The following is a 15,654-nucleotide window of genomic DNA, read 5'->3' on the forward strand; positions in this document are numbered from 1 at the left end:
GCGAGGGGGATGAAGCTCAATGGAATGATGAGCCAGCCGTTCAGGGAGACAGAAATAAGGAGGGTCGCCGGAGCCATAGCCTATCTTCAGGCAGGGCTTAATCTACGGACGCATCCAGACCCTCCCCACCTACCAGTCCCCCTTCTTCAAGCAGTCCACAGCCGCTCCTCTTTTCAGCAGATACAGCACGCAGTCCCGGTGTCCCAGGGAAGCCGCCTCATGCAGGGGACGCTTGTAGTCCCGGTTAGGAGCCTCGATGTCCAGCTCCCAAGCTTCAACCAGGTAAGCTAGGACGTCCCGATGCCCGTGCCGGGCTGCAGAATGTAGGAGCGTGTCGCCCCCCCTGCCCGGGCACCCTGTCTTCACCTGCCAGCTGCGGCTGTGCTCCGCTCTCCCAAGCTCCTCTTGCAAGGGCCTTAGTTGCCCCTCCTGGACCAGCCTGAAGAGCCGCTCCTGCAGCTGCGCTTCCTCCACGCGCCGGCGGTGGGCCATGACTGAGCCCGCGACTGGCAATCTGGAGGAAGTTCCAAAGCCTCACGCGGCGCTAGGAGAGGTGGGAGGTGTGGGAGTCCCGGGTGTCCTTCCTGGTCTGAGACCACCGCCGCCTTAGCGCTCCTGAGGCTCCCTTGCGGGAGAACCCGCCTCCCTGCCTCCGCACGTCCTTGGGCCGAGCCTAGGGAGGATGCAGGGGGCAAGCAGAGGGCCCGAGGCCCTTCCTAGCTTCCGCTCCCGTTATTGCACGACTTTGGCCCTCGCTCCCTGGAGGTTGTTTCTGGGAGCTGGGGCTGGGACGTGTGGGGTTTCATCCCCTGAGAGCTCTGACTCCTCCTACTCCTCCCAGCCGCCTCAGTGTCCCGGAATGCGCAGGGTGTCCCCAAAGTCTTAGTGTTGTCAAAGCTTAAAACGGCATTAAGTCTTTGGGGACACCTCGCAGGGAATGTGTGCGTGTACAACAGTGTGAATGTCATTGGGAGTGAGCAAGGATGGGGCAGAATTCTTAGGATCGTAGATCTAGAGCGGGAAGAGACCTCAAAGGCCTTTTAGACAGACGTCCTCATATAGACCAGGCAAATGATGGGGGGGGGGGGGGGGGGGGGGAGGGGAGGAGCTAACAGACTCCACCCGTCAGAATTCTATGCATTGTGAGTGTGTGTAGAATGGGTAGCGTATTTTCTTGCCTTCTCAGTGAATGGGGAAGAGAGGAGAGAGAGTGGGGGAGGGACGGAGAGAATATGGAACTGGAAGTTAAAAAAAAAATTCTATGCGTTTACGCCGTGGGATTTTTCTAAGGTCTCCAGAGTAGCTACTACTGATAAAGATATTCAGTAAATGCTAAATACCTCAATGCATCAAAGGATTCAAGGTTTAAACTTAGGCCTCCCTCATTTCAAGTCTAGCATTCTCAATACTAAGCAATAATTTAATCAATTCCTTTTGAATGGAATTTGGTACCAACTTTGAACCCTAATTTCCTCATCTGTGAAATGCAGAGGTTGGATGATCTCTAACCATCCCTCCCACGCTGAAAGTAAGATCTATTCCCTTAGCCTCCAGTGGAGTGAGAAATACCTGGGTTCAAATCTGCCTCATACATTTACCAGCTAGGTGACACCTCCACCCCATTACATTAGCCTGTGAACTCCTAGAGAGCCAGGGCTTTTTTTTTTTTTTTGGCTTTGTATTCTCTGAATTTGGCATGGTGCCTAGCATACAGTAGGTGCTAAATAAATGCTAGTTGACGGACTAACCCTGGGCAAGGGACAACTTTTCTGTACTTCTGTTTCCTCATCTGTAAAATAAGAGGATTGCCTCTGAGGTCCCTTCCAGGTCTAGACCTAAGATACTCGGATCCACCCGGCCTAAAACCGCCAACCAGTTCTCCCTCCACAAAAAAAAAAAAAGGAACTCAAGGAAATTCTCTCCTGTCTCTTAAGATCAGAATGAATAAGAAATAAGAGAAAGAGCCGAGGATTGTCATTGGGTGGCGGTCTGCATCGGCATTTCTATTGGTCGAGAGGGCAGTCAATTTAACTCCATGGGAGGGGGTTGTTTGTTTGTTTTGTCTGTATGGGTTTTTGTTGTCGTTTTTTTATACCAGCTGGCGATGACGGGGTGGGACTTTAGGGAGGAAGTCATGGGAATTCCGAGTCCTACTTTGTAGTGTAGCGGTTTGGGAAGATTGGAACCAGGCCGGAAGGAGCGGAAGGATCGAAGGGGCGGAAGGGGAAAAAGGGCGGAAGGGGAGAAGGGAACCGAGGGGCGGGGCTGTTGGAGGAGGAGGAGGAGGAGGAGGAGGAGGAAGAAAAGGAAAAGGAGGAGGAGGAGGAGGAGGAGGAAGCATCTGCGCGGCTGTAGCAGCCACACTCCGAAATGCCCAAGTCCGTGAGAGTGGGGCCTTTGCGGGTGCGGGCGGGAACTGGGGCTGGAGAAAGAGGTGGAGGGGATGGCCAAGCCCCCTCCTGTTTGGCAGGTTTAGAACCTGAACAACGACCACAGGTTTCGAATCCCATGGATGCGTTTAGTTTATTCTATTTCTGTGAGCTGTGTGACCTTAGAAGAGTCATATTCCTTCCATGGGCCTGTTTCCTCATCTGTAAAATGCGGGGCTTAGATCTCAAAGGAAAGAAAGCCCCTTTCAGCTTTAACGTTCTGTGATTCCATGGAAGACTAGATTGGAAGGAAGGAAAATACAGCTATGTTAGAGAGGGGGAGGGGTGGAGAGTAGAAAAAGGGGAGGGAGAAGGAGGGGGAGGGGTGGAGAGAAGGAAAAGGGGAGGGAGAAGGAGGGGGAGGGGTGGAGAGAAGAAAAAGGGGAGGAAGGGGGTGGGGTGGAGAGGGACATCCATGGAGGTTACGCCACGAACATTTATTGAGACTTTAGAATGTTGTGGACATTGGTGCTAAGCACTGGGAATACGTACTGGAGCAAATAGAAAAGCCTGGCCCTCAAGGGGCTTACGTTCTAATGGGGGAAGACGACTCGCCCAAAGGAGCTAAAAGGCGGGTGGGGAGGGAGGAGGAGACCCTCGCTGGACTCGGCCCGGCAGGGACGTGAAGGTTGGTAGGCCTAGGCCCCTCCCCGAAATGGAGGCACCGGGGGATGGCGCGCTAGGCCAGGGCTGTGGGGCCAGGTTGGGGAGGCCGCCGGGACTGAAGGAAGCGCAGGATGAGGCTGGCCGAGGTGTTGGGGGGCGGGGGGAAGTGAAAAGGCAGAAACACCGCCAGGGGCGCAGAACGGATGAGAAGACAAAACCCCACCATCCTCTGGAAAGGAACACCTGTGATGGGCCCAAGTAGTCACGCCTGCTTTCTCCGTCGTCCGCCCTCCCCTTCCTTGTGGTGGTGTCTCCTGCCTGGGCTGCTGCTCTCCCTCTTCCAAGGGGATTCTCACACTTGCCATTTCTCCAGCTCCACTTCTTATTACCTGAGAGAAGGGGTTGAGAGGGAGGAGGGGGGAGGGCCGGCTGGCAGGCGAGGGAGGGAGAGAAGACACTGGAGAGTAAGTTGCTGTGGTCAAGGAGGCACCGCCCCCCCCACCCCCATAGTAATTTCTCAAATTAGACAGAATGGGTGAAATAAGATAGGGAGAGGCCTGAGTTCCATTTTCCACATTGTGACTGATTGGACATGTTTTCCTTTCATCATCTTAGTAAAAAACAAACTCCTTTGCCTCCTTTCTTTTCAAAAACCTTCATTAATTAATTCATTCTTCGCCTGTGGAATAGAATTCAAACGCTTCAGCATGACATTCAATCTGCTTTGCTATCAGGCCCATTCATTTTTCTAGGGTTTGGTTTGGATTTCAAGGTATTGCCTTTCCTTTTCACTTTTTTTACACCCTCCCATTGTACCTACTTCCAGGAAAGACCTTTTCTCCCACTCTACCAATTAACATCCATTCTTTCCTTCAAGTCCTAGTTCAGCTGCCATCTCTTCTGTCACCTCTTACTTTCTTTTCCCTCCTGCCCTCCATGTCATACCTGGCCACCACAGGCATCTATTGGGCGCTTAACTGTGTACTAGGCACTGTAATAAGTACTGGGGATACAAAGGAAAAGCAGAAACAGTCTCTCTCCTCAAGAAGCTTATATTCTAATTCTCATATATACTCTTATATTCTAGTTTTATATATATGAGACTATATATGAAGTCTCATATTCTAATTCTCCCATATTCTAATGGGAGAGACAACATGTACATATCTATTGGTGAGTTCCTCCTCAAACATCCGTTTTGGGAGAAAGTCCAGATCAGCCATCCCACTTTCTCCTTATTTAACCAACCTGCCTCCCATTGGGTCCTTCACCTTCCCTCTTTTTAGGATTCCCTTCTAAGGCTACCCCCAGCATTTATTAGAGTGCCTGGTACAGGATAGGTGCTTAATAAATGCTTTTTGTCTGTGTAGAAGGAAGGTAATCTTATAAGGGAAAGAACTAGCAGCCAGGGTTGGGGAAGAGGAAAAGCCTTTTGGCAGAAGGTGGCAATTGAGCTGAGTCTTGAAGGAAGGTATATACTAAAAGTTTGAAGTGAGGAGGGAGAGCATTCTAGGCATGGGAGACAATACAAAAAGGCCAGTATAGCTGGAATGTAGAACGTATGTAGGGAAGTAATGTGTGAAAAGGTAGGAAGGGCTAGATTGAGAAGATGTTTAAATGCCAAAAGGAGTCGTTATTTGATCCAGAAGGTTTATTGAGTTGAGGGGTGGGGTGATACAGGCAGACCTGCATTTTAGGAAAAATCACTTTGGTAGCTGTTTGAAGAATGGATTAGAATGGGGAGAGAATTGAGGCAGGGAGACTTTAATGGTGGTTTTTGCGGTAATTTAGCATAGAGGCGGGGAGAACTTGAACTAGAGTGGTGGCTGTATAAGTAGAAAATTGGGAACTTATCCAGGAGGTATTGTGAAGAAGACTTGGCAACTGATTAGCTACATGGGTTGAGGGAGTGAGGGAACCTGGGTGCTGGAATGATGATGGATAGAGTATCTACTGGAATTGGAAGTTTGTAAGAAGGATGAGATTAGGGGGAGGGGCAAGATAATGAGTTCTTTTTTATGTATGCTGAGTTCAACATGCCTATGAAGCATCTAGTTCAAAATGTCCAAGAGGTAGTTGATGATGCTCAGGAGAGAAGCTGTGGCTGGATGACGTAGACTCAGGGATCGCTGCTCGGTGGTAAAGGGAGTATGAGTTGGATTTGGAGTAGGGAAGATCGAGTTCAACTTGCACCCTTGATAATTTATAAACTTTGTGACCCTGCTCAAGTCACTTGGTCTGACCCTTAGTTTCCTCATCTGCAAAATGGGGATAATGATTACACCAACCTTGTAGGGTGGTTGTGAGGATCACATGAAATAAAATGTACAAATCTTTAAGTGCTATATAAAATGGTGGCTATTACCTGTATAGAGGTGATAATTGAGGAAGAATTGGTGTGGGCGTAATGAGAGAGTACTGAGCTAGGAGACCTAGGCTTTACCAACAACTCGCTGTGTGTCATGGTGGTAGTATTACTTCTCTCTTAGACTTTATGTGTAGAAAAGGGGAAAATTATAACCTGCCCTGTTTACCTCACAGGTTTATGAGGAACAAATAAGATAGTGCATGTGTAAGTAAATAGGTTATTACTATTACTGCCATTTTTTAAGGAGCCACTGTAAAGTAGGTAATCATAGGGGCTTTGTAGATGGGACTTTTGAGGTCATAAATTTTTTGGCAGCTAGATAAACTGAAGTCAGGAAAATAGTCTTCCTGATTTCAAAACTGGTCTCAGATACTAATTGTGTGACCCTAGGCAAGTCACTGAACCTTGTTGGCTTCAGTTCCTCAGCTGTAAAATGAGTTGGTGAAGGAAATGGCAATCTTTTGTAGTATCTTTGCCAAGAAAACCCCAAATAGGGTCACGGGGAGTCAGAAACAGCTGAACAACAGCAACCTAATCTTCTCATTTTGTAGACAAAGTAAGAGGGGAAATGGCTTGGCTAAGATCATGGTGGCGGAGTTGGGAATCGAATATTCCAGTCTGATTCTTCCATTGTGCCACAGAGCTTCCATAAAGATAGTTTTTTATCAGTCTCCATCCTCACATGTCTTCTGTTGTTTCTTCATCATACTTAGAAGCCCCACCCTTTGACATCTGATCTAACCCTGGCCCTCCTTGAGCAATATTTCCTTGTGCTCCAGATTCAAGCCTCCTAAAGCCTCCATCCCCTTCCTCTCCCATTAAAATTTTGTTGACATGTGTATATCCTTAATGAACTGTTTTCTGCTTTCTAGGACAGCTTGCTAATCTGTTAAATTAATTTATGCAAATGTGTTGATTCATGTCAATTTAATATTTTGTGAGCATCAGCTATGAGTAAGTTACTCTTCTCAGCACTAGGAGAGATGCAAAGATGAATAAAACTTTATAATGTTATGTAACTGTGAATTTGTATTATTATTGCTAGCAGAAACATTGGTTTGAGGAATTAAAGACAATTTCTGATTTCATTGATATAAAGCATTCCCAGATGAGAAAACACCATCTATCAATACATTCTCTGCAGCTTAGAGTCTTAGAGGATTGCCCAGCATACCAAAAGGATAAATGACTTATCTAAAGCTATGTGGCCAGTGTGTGTTAGTGATGGGACTTGAGTGGAGGTCTTCTTGGCATTGAGACTACCTTCTGATGCACCATAGCATGTTCACCACTACTAATAAAACAACATGGTAAAATTCTGAACAAAGGGGCATGAAAATCAGAGTTCTAGACCTGGATCTGACAGTTACTGGCCAGGTGACATTGTTAGGTCACTTAAGTGCTTTGGGACACATTTTTCTTATGTGTAAAAGGATTTAAAGTTGATCTCTTAAAGTCCGTTCTACTTTTAACATTTTATAACTTTATTATTCTATATAGGTCATGCCTTCAAGCAGTTTATAATCTAGTTTAAAAAAAAGAAGACGTGCATACAAATAACTAGTGGAAGGTAGAATTCGAAAGTTCAGTGAAAAGTACAAAGTGCTTTGGAAATTTATAAGAGGGAGAGAATGCTTTTTGCTTGTGGGTTCAGGGAAGGGTTCATGTTAGTCAAATTTGAGTTGGGTCTTGAAGGTTGGGCTAGGAATTTGAAAGTCTAAGTTGAGGTTTTTGGGGTTTTTTTTGAGGAAGGTGAGTGGGAAGGAAGGCATATCATTCTAGGAAACAGAATGATCAAAGGCAGGAAAGCATAGGGTATGGTCAAAGAGCAGTAAATTGTGCACAGGGTTTGTGAAGGAGTTTTAAACATTCTTTTAAAGGTATATTTTTTTCTTTTAAAAAAAACTTCCCTCAATTACATGTTAGAACAATTTTTAAGATAAGTTTTTAAAAATTTTCAAATTCTCTCCCTTCCCTCCCACCTTCTTGAGAAAGCAAGCAATTTGATAAAGATTGTACATGTGCAGTAGCAGCTAAGTGGCTCAGTGGATAGAGTGCCATCTCTAGAGTGCCAGTCAGGAGGACATGAGTTCAAACCTGACCTTAGACACTGGGCAAGTCAATTAATTGTTTGCCTTGGTTTTCACATCTGTAAAATGAACTGGACATGGAAATGGTAAACTACTTCAGTATCTTTGCCAAGAAAACCCCAAACGAGGTCACAAAGAGATGGACACCACTGAAACGACTAAACAATACATGTGGCATTCATACAAAATATTTCCATATTACCCATGTTGTAAAAGAAAACAGACCAAAAACCCAAGAACAATAATTGAGAAAAATATGCTTCGATGTGCATTCAGACTCCATAGATTCTTTCTCTGGAGATGGATAGCATTTTTCATCATGATTCCTTTGACATTGTGTTGGATGATTGTATTGCTGAGAAGAGCTAAGTCATTCGCAGTTGATCATACTACAATATTGTAGTTACTGTGTACAGCGTTCTCCTGGTTCTAGTCCCTTCACTTTGCATTAGTTCATATAAGTCTTACCATATTTTTCTGAAACCATCCTGCTCATCATTTATTATACTACAACATTCCATCAAAATTCCATCAAAATCATACGACACCTTGTTTAGCCATTCCCCAGTTGATGGACATCCCCTCAATTTCCAGTTCTTTGCTACCACAAAGAGAGCTGCTATAAATATTTTTGTAAATATAGGTCCTTTTCATTTTTTTTTTTTTGGTCTCTGGGATATTGACCTAGTAGTAGTATTGCTGGGGAAAAGGGTATGCAGTTTTATAGCACTTTGGGCATGGTTCCAAATTGCTTTCCAAAATAGTTGGATCAGTCCGGAATTCTATCAGTAGTGCATTTGTGTCCCAACGTTTCCATATCCCCTCCAACATTTGTCATTTTCCTTTTCTATCGTCTTAGCCAATCTGGTAGGTGTGAGATAGTACCTCACTATTGTTTTAATTTACATTTTCCTAATCAATAATAATTTAGAAGCCTTTTTCATATCACTATACATAGCTCTGATTTCTTCTGAAAACTGCCTGTTCATAGCCTTTGACTATTAATTAGGGAAATGACTCATTATAAATTTGACTCAGTTCTCTAGATATTTGAGAAATGAGGCCTTGAGCAGAAAAACTTGGCCATAAAATTTTTTCCTCAGTTTCCTGCTTTTCTTCTAATCTTGGCTGCATTGGTTTTGTGCAAAACTTTTAAAATTTAATATAATCTAAATTATCCATTTTACATATTGTAATGCTCTTTAGGTTTTGTTTGGTCATAATTCTTCCCTTATCCTTTGCTATATGTTGAAATCATGTACCCATTTTGACCTTATCTTCATATGTGGTGGAAGATGTTGGTTTGTACTTAGCTTCTGCCAAACTGCTTTCCAGTTTTCCCAGCAGTTTTTGTCAAATAGTTAGTTCTTGTCCCCAAAACTTGGATCTTTGGGTATATCAAACATTATTATGGTCATTTATTGTATACCTAATGTATTCCACTGATCCACTACTCTATTTCTTAGCCAGTAGCAGATCATTTTGAATATTACCTCTTTGTATTACAGTTTGAGATCTGATATGGCTAGGCTACCTTCTTTCACATTTTTTTTCATTAATTCCCTTGGTATTCTTGATCATTTGTTCTTATAGATGAATTATTACTTTGTTGCTCTATAAAATATTTTTTTGGTAATTTAATTGGCATGACACTAAATTTAGGTAGAATTATCATTTTTATTATATTTTCTTGGCTTACCCATGAACAATTAATATTTCTCCAGGTATTTAGATCTAACTTTATTTGTATAAAAAGTGTTTTGTAATTGTATTCATAGAGTTTCTAGGTTTTTCTTGGCAGGTAGACTCCCCTAGTTATTCTAAATGGAATTTCTCTTTTTAGCTCTTGCTCCTGTACTTGGTTGGCAATATATAGAAATACCGATGATTTCCTTTTTTATATGCTCCTACCAGGAGTTGGCTTTGTCCGCTGGTGTGACCCTGACAGGGCCCAACCGGATATTGGAGGCCAAGATTTAATTCTTGGTGACTTCAGGACCGGAGACATACTGGCTACCTTTGCCCCATCTTTGTCACTGTGGGCAGGCACTTTTTGGGAACTGGCTTTGTTCCCTGATGCAGCTTAGATGGATATCAGAGATTACACTTGTTCTCTCTAAGGGCCCCATATTGCATGTCATTTAATGAACACTTATTAAGTGCCTACTACTTGCTAGGCACTGTGCTAAATGTGATTCTGAGTACCTCTGCCATCCTCTTAACAGTTACCTACTAGGAGCTGACATTATTCCCTTCTCTGACTCCAGCAGGCTTGGGTTGAGATCCCATTGACTTTAGGCCTTTCCAGATACCAAAGTATCTTCATGCTGCCCTGGTGCACACCCAGTCAGAATACTCATAGAATCTTCTTTTGTAGTTCAGGGCTGAATGGACAAGTTTGCTGATTTTATTGAATATTTCTTTTATCTGGAGTCTTTTTCATCTTTACTTGGGTATTTTTCATGGGAACTGGACTTCGCTTGGCACTTTTCATGTCACTATCCTTGCAAGAAGTCCTACAGAAAAAATACATTAAATCCTTATAATGTTTACAGATAAAAACAAACCACACACATGAGACTTTAAAGAAGTTTACTTTCAATGTGGAAAAACAAACGTGAATTTAGATTGTGCATGCGAGTATTTAAATAGAACTGTGTTTCACTTTGAGAAAATCTAATAGATCCCCAAATTTGCCAAAGGTCATTGTATTCACTTCAGCAGTCTTCTTGACTTGATGTCGTTTCTTTGAAGATAACTCCCAGTTCTACACATCTAGCTCCAGGCTCAGTCCCTGAAATCTAATCCCACATTCTCAACTGCACATTAGATATTTCAGGTTGGATGTCTGATAGACTTATCAAACTGAATACCTCCAAGACAACTTATTATTTCCCCTGCCTCGTGTCCTGGCTTGCCTTCCCCACACAGCCAGTTCCCAAAAAGTGCCTGCCCACAGTGACAAAGATGGGGCAGAGGTACCCACTATGCTTCAGGTCCTGAAGTCACCAGGAATTGAATCTCGGCCTTCACTATCTGGTTGGGCCCTGTCAGGGTCACACCAGTGGACAAAGCCAACTCCCGGTAGGAGTATATTACCTTCTTCCAGATTTCCTCAGTTCTTCTGAGGGTACCACCATCCTATCTCAAATTTTCAAGCTTACTATTATCTTTGACTTCTCTTTACCCTTACGTATTTAATCAGTTTACAAATCTTGTAATTTCTATATCTTTAACATCTCTCAAGTTTATCTTCTATTCCTATCACCACCACCCTAGTTTAGGCCTTCATCTCTTCTCTTTATTAGCTGTCATTCACACAGCTGCAGATGTGATTTTCCATCCGACCATGTTGCTCTACCACTTGATAAACTCCAGTTGCTCTATGTTTATATCTAAGATCACATATAAACGGTCCTAACCCACCTTCCTACCCATATTACATATTATTTCCTTTCCCGCATTCTGTAGTCCAACCAAACTGGCCTTCTTTCCATTCTTCCTGCCTGGTACTCTACCTCCCATTTCCATGCTTTTGCAAAGGTTCTCTCATACCTCAAATGTACTTTTGTCACCTTCACTTCATAAAATCCCTCACTTCAGCATCATCTTCTACACAAAGCCTTTTCAACTGCTGGCACACTCCCTCCCTAAATTCCCTTTTATTTAACTTTTGTTGCTCAGTTGTTTCAGTTGCGTCCAACTCTTTTGTGACTTCATTTGGGGTTTTCTTGGCAAAGATACTGGAGCGGATTGCCATTTTCTTCTCCAGCTCATTTTACAGATGAAGAAACTGAGACAAACAGAAATAAGTGACTCGCCCAGAGTCACACAGCTAGTAAGCAGCTGAGACTAGATTCGAACTCATGAAGTCTTTCTGATTCCAGGCCTGGCACTCTCTCCACTGTACTACTTACTGCTCTTTTATTTAACTAGCATGTCTTCTCTTTGTTTACTCTGTATATCTTTTATAGCCCCGGAGGCTTCCCTCACACCAGCACATCTAGGGTTGCCAGAGAAAAGTACATGGCTACAACTTGAACTCCTTCCAAGTTCTAATGTAGCCTTTTTGTGGGAAAGATACAATATTCACTGGGGGCCATCCCCAGTCATCCTGATCTAGATCTTGCCGCTGGACCCTCATGGCCCCAGAGGCCCTTTGCACTGCTCTCCCTCACTTAAATCCAATTCACTTGCAAATGCTGATGTAGTGGTCCTCTTTGACAATGAAGGACAGAGAGCCACATCATTTGCCACTTCAGCGTATTTGTACCGCTTGCTCTTGAGTTAATGAAGTAGTGACAAACTCCTTTAGCTCAGTCTCCTTTAACCAGGGTGCTGACCAAATGTTATACTATTGTAATGATATGTAGTTTAGAGAATTTAAGCTTAAGCTAAAGAATTGCTCATTTACATAGTCAACTGTGACACCATGGTTAAAAATAAAACTTATTTAAGGATAAGGAAAAATAAGCATAATAACACTATAGTCAATTAACATAAAGCAAGCACAGAAACATTAAATACACTCATAAACTTGGGTCACACTGCCCAATTCATGTAATATTTCTCTCCTTGGAGGTTGAGAGGGTGTGCATTTTTAGAAACCTAGCAGGGAGGTACATGAGTAGGAAAATTCATATATTGGGGTTAACAAAACTCTACTACCGCAGGCCTCGATATCTTTGGTTGCTTTAGGAACAATTTATACTACACAAAGCCACTTCTCTGTTGGCTGCTCCTTTTCTGGTTTTCTTCTCTTCTATTAGTCATATTTGGTCTTCTTCTGTTGTTGAGTTAATGAAGCAGTGACAGATTTTTAATGCATAATCACAGGGTCCTGAGGAAGACTTGCTATTGTAGTGACATACAGTTTCCTTAAGCTAGAGAATTGCAGAGTTCCTCAGGTTGACTGAGCGATGGAGACAAGCCTAGCCAGCCTATTACTCAATATGATTCCATTTTATTTAATCATATCTCAACCTTTTTTTTTTTTAAACGGAAAAGGAAGGTTCACAGCAAAACTCCTTAGTTTTGCTGTCTGGACAGTGTAGACATGCTCAGCCAATCCCTCACCCATTTTGAAACTTCTTATGGTAAGGCAGCTTCACAGCTTGCCATTCCTCCTTTGTTTCGGTTTCAGCTCTTAAACTGTAGATGGAGCTAGAGGGTAATAGCTCAAACTGCTGCCAACTTTTAACTCCTGTCCAGGGAGCTTCTCAGCACCTGCTCCAACCTTTGCTTCAGTCAGCCTGTAAAGCAGTATTAGGAGTATTTGGGTTTTGATTAAAGGGGCCATCTCTTGATTAACTTCTTAAAGAGGCCTATTCACTGAATGGGTGTTACCTCAGTCAAAGTGAGAACCTGAAAAGACCTTAGCCAGAAAGGACTAAGGATCTCCCAATGCATCCTGGGCCATCTCAAGTCATCCTGGTGAAAATCAGGCCACTGGATCCAGATGACTCTGGAGGAGAAAGGCTGGTGATGGATGACCTTGCACAGCCCTCCCTCAAATCAAAGTCAACTGCAAATCATGACATCATTTCCCTGATGTCATGGTCCTCTTCGAGAATGAAGGACAAACAGCCTGTAAAGCAGTGGCTCTCAACCATTCAGCAGGCTCCCAGAAAAACAGCTGATGTTTTTCTGACATCTGCCTTAATTCGGCCTTTTTGCAGCTGGCTTTTTCACTTCCATTGCTTCATATCCTGGGGGTTAATGATTCCTCTTTTTCTTATGAGGTAAAACTCAACAAAATCTGCCTTTTTGTCAGACAAACCCAACAGTAATCTTCCCATAGTCCACAAGCAGTTATTTGATTTGCCTCTTTATCAGTAATAACACCTGGAGGCAATTGGGGTTAAGTGACTCGCCCAGTCACACAGGTAGTGTCTGAGGCGGATTTGAACTCAAATCCTCCTGACTTCACAGCTGGGGCCACTGTGCCACCTAGCTGCCCTAACTTCTAACACTTAAAAAAAACCCCAAAACCCACCATTATATGCAAATGAGTTAGGACCACAGTATCACATCCTTAGCCATTTCTTTATCCTCAAACAGCTCTTTCTGATCTTTTAGGCAGTCTGTGCTACTCTTTACATCTTATTGGAGAAACTTTAGTCACAAGTGGATTTGATTAGTTTTTCTTACACAGAAATTCCTTTTCTGCCCCTTTCCACAACCAAACTGAGCTATGACTTACATTTCTTAACCTTTTTTTGTGTTTTGGATCACTTTGGCACTCTGGTGAAACCTCTGTACTTAGCAGTGTGTGCTCTTCAAAGCTCATCATTCAATAAACAAGTACTTATTGAGTACTTTGTACAAGGTACTGTGTTAGTCTGTGAAAATGCAAAGAAACATAAGATATAGCTCTACCTTTTATTTGATTTAGAGTCTACACAGTCTTGTTCATTACTCCTGCTTTTGATAATATAGAAGGATCTGGGGAAGTTATATAAAGATGATTGTGAGTTGGTTCATTTTCAATACTTATCAACTATTGGTTTTATGGTAATGAAAATAAAGTAGATAAAGAAAATCCAAGAACAGTTAAAAAAATTCATTTTGGCTAAAAGCTAACCCTAATTTAATTCAATCCAACAAACATTTAGTAAATTATGCTTTGTACAGAGTATTATGTTAAATATTGAGAGAGAAGCAAAGTTACACTAAAGGTGGTTCCAGCTCTTATGGAACTTACAGTCTAGTAGAATAATATGACACATACACAAATAACATGACTACAAAATAATACATGATAAGTACATTACAGAGTTGTAAACAAAGCATTTTGTGGAGTCTCGATGGAAAATGTTATAGTTGGGAAAGGTTTTATCAAAGAGGTGACATTTGGTTTGGGCTTTAAAAGATGGTTAGGAAACCATAAGTCAGGAATTCTTAGAGTTTTGTGTGTCATGGGCCTCCTTTGGCACTCTGGTAAAAGCTATGGATCCCTTCTGAGAATGTTTTTTAAATGTGTAAAATAAAATACATAGGATTGCAAAGGAAATCAGTTACTGAAAAGCAGTTATCAAAATAAAATTAAGCGTAACCCTGGGCAAGTCACTTAACCCCAGTTGCTTCCAAAAGTATATATAATTTTAAAAAATTCCTACAGAGCCCAGGTAAGAACCACTGATGTAAATGGAAAGAACAAAAAAAGCAAATGAATGCTATGTAATTGTAATGACCAAATTTGGCTCTAAAAAGAAATGAGAAATGCATCCACCTTTCTTTGCAGAGGGAGGGAACAATGGATGTGGAACATTGCATATCCTGGCAGACAGGATTAGTGTTTATAGAATTATTTGTTCAGAGGATCAGAGGTCTAGAGCTGTGAGAGATTAATTTAACTCGTTATTTTTTAAGAAGACAGGAATTTAACAAGGGAAAAATAGGAGAATACATTTTAGCTGTAGGACCAAGATGTTATTTACCAGTAATATTATAACCATAAATGACAAAGTCAGCTGTCTTTATCTTGCCGTCTCTCCTCTCTTTCTTGAAGTGCTAGGGCAGTGACGCTTAGAAACCAAATGGTCAAAAGATGGGTACCTGGGAAGGAGGAAGAAAGGGGCCAAGACAAACCTGGGTAATTAGCTGTTGGATAACTGAGATTTAATTGTTTTTCCTGGCTAGCTTGCTGAGTCAGTGATAACTAATAAATGTACCATTCTTTCTTTCTTTTTGTTCTCAGTGAAACAGTTTAAGCGGACACAACTCACAGCCATTGACTGCCGACACTTGGCACAAAGCAGGGAAGGCTCGCTTTCTCTGACCCAGCCCTTAAATCGAAGGTGGACAAGTAGAGATCTGAACTGGAGACTCTATCCTAAACGAGGAAAAGGAAACAGAGGTATAGTTATACTTTAAAAACTAAAAGAGGATGTAATAAAATCTAATTTAATTTTAATGAGACAGGAGAATACACATCAGTTTGACCATTCTTCCAGGCTGAAACTCTAGAATACTTTGCTTTATTTGGCCTCATAGCAAAAATTTAAAAAAAAATTGAGTTACAGCAAGACATAAGTTCAGGAATTTACAGGAAATTGGTATTCAGGGAGCTGATACAAACCAGGATTTTATGATTATGAAGCAGACAAAGCATATGCACATACTATATGGCAGTATAAACATTTGTCATGATGGATATAAG

The 15,654-nt window shown here is 42.3% G+C and overlaps 2 protein-coding genes across 3 annotated transcripts in view; one reads left to right on the plus strand and one right to left on the minus strand.

Moving 5' to 3' along the window:
* Positions 1-512, minus strand: part of ANKRD16 (ankyrin repeat domain 16) — a 45,529-nt gene extending 45,017 nt beyond the window's left edge. The window contains exon 1 of the mRNA XM_036761203.1: positions 134-512. Within this exon, the coding sequence (XP_036617098.1) occupies positions 134-492 (359 nt within the window). The 5' untranslated portion in view covers positions 493-512. The remainder of the gene's footprint in view (positions 1-133) is intronic.
* Positions 513-2,260: 1,748 nt separating this feature from the next.
* The window catches only part of FBH1 (F-box DNA helicase 1), a 106,089-nt gene continuing 92,695 nt past the window's right edge, over positions 2,261-15,654 (plus strand). The window contains exons 1-2 of one of the 2 annotated variants that reach the window (XM_036759304.1): positions 2,261-2,378; positions 15,193-15,351. In XM_036759304.1, coding sequence (XP_036615199.1) covers position 2,378; positions 15,193-15,351 — 160 coding nt within the window. In that variant the 5' untranslated portion in view covers positions 2,261-2,377. The remainder of the gene's footprint in view (positions 2,379-15,192; positions 15,352-15,654) is intronic. The other variant, XM_036759305.1, reaches the window with a different exon arrangement.

The sequence above is a fragment of the Trichosurus vulpecula genome, chromosome 5, assembly GCF_011100635.1.
Source record: "Trichosurus vulpecula isolate mTriVul1 chromosome 5, mTriVul1.pri, whole genome shotgun sequence".
Lineage (NCBI taxonomy): Eukaryota > Metazoa > Chordata > Mammalia > Diprotodontia > Phalangeridae > Trichosurus > Trichosurus vulpecula.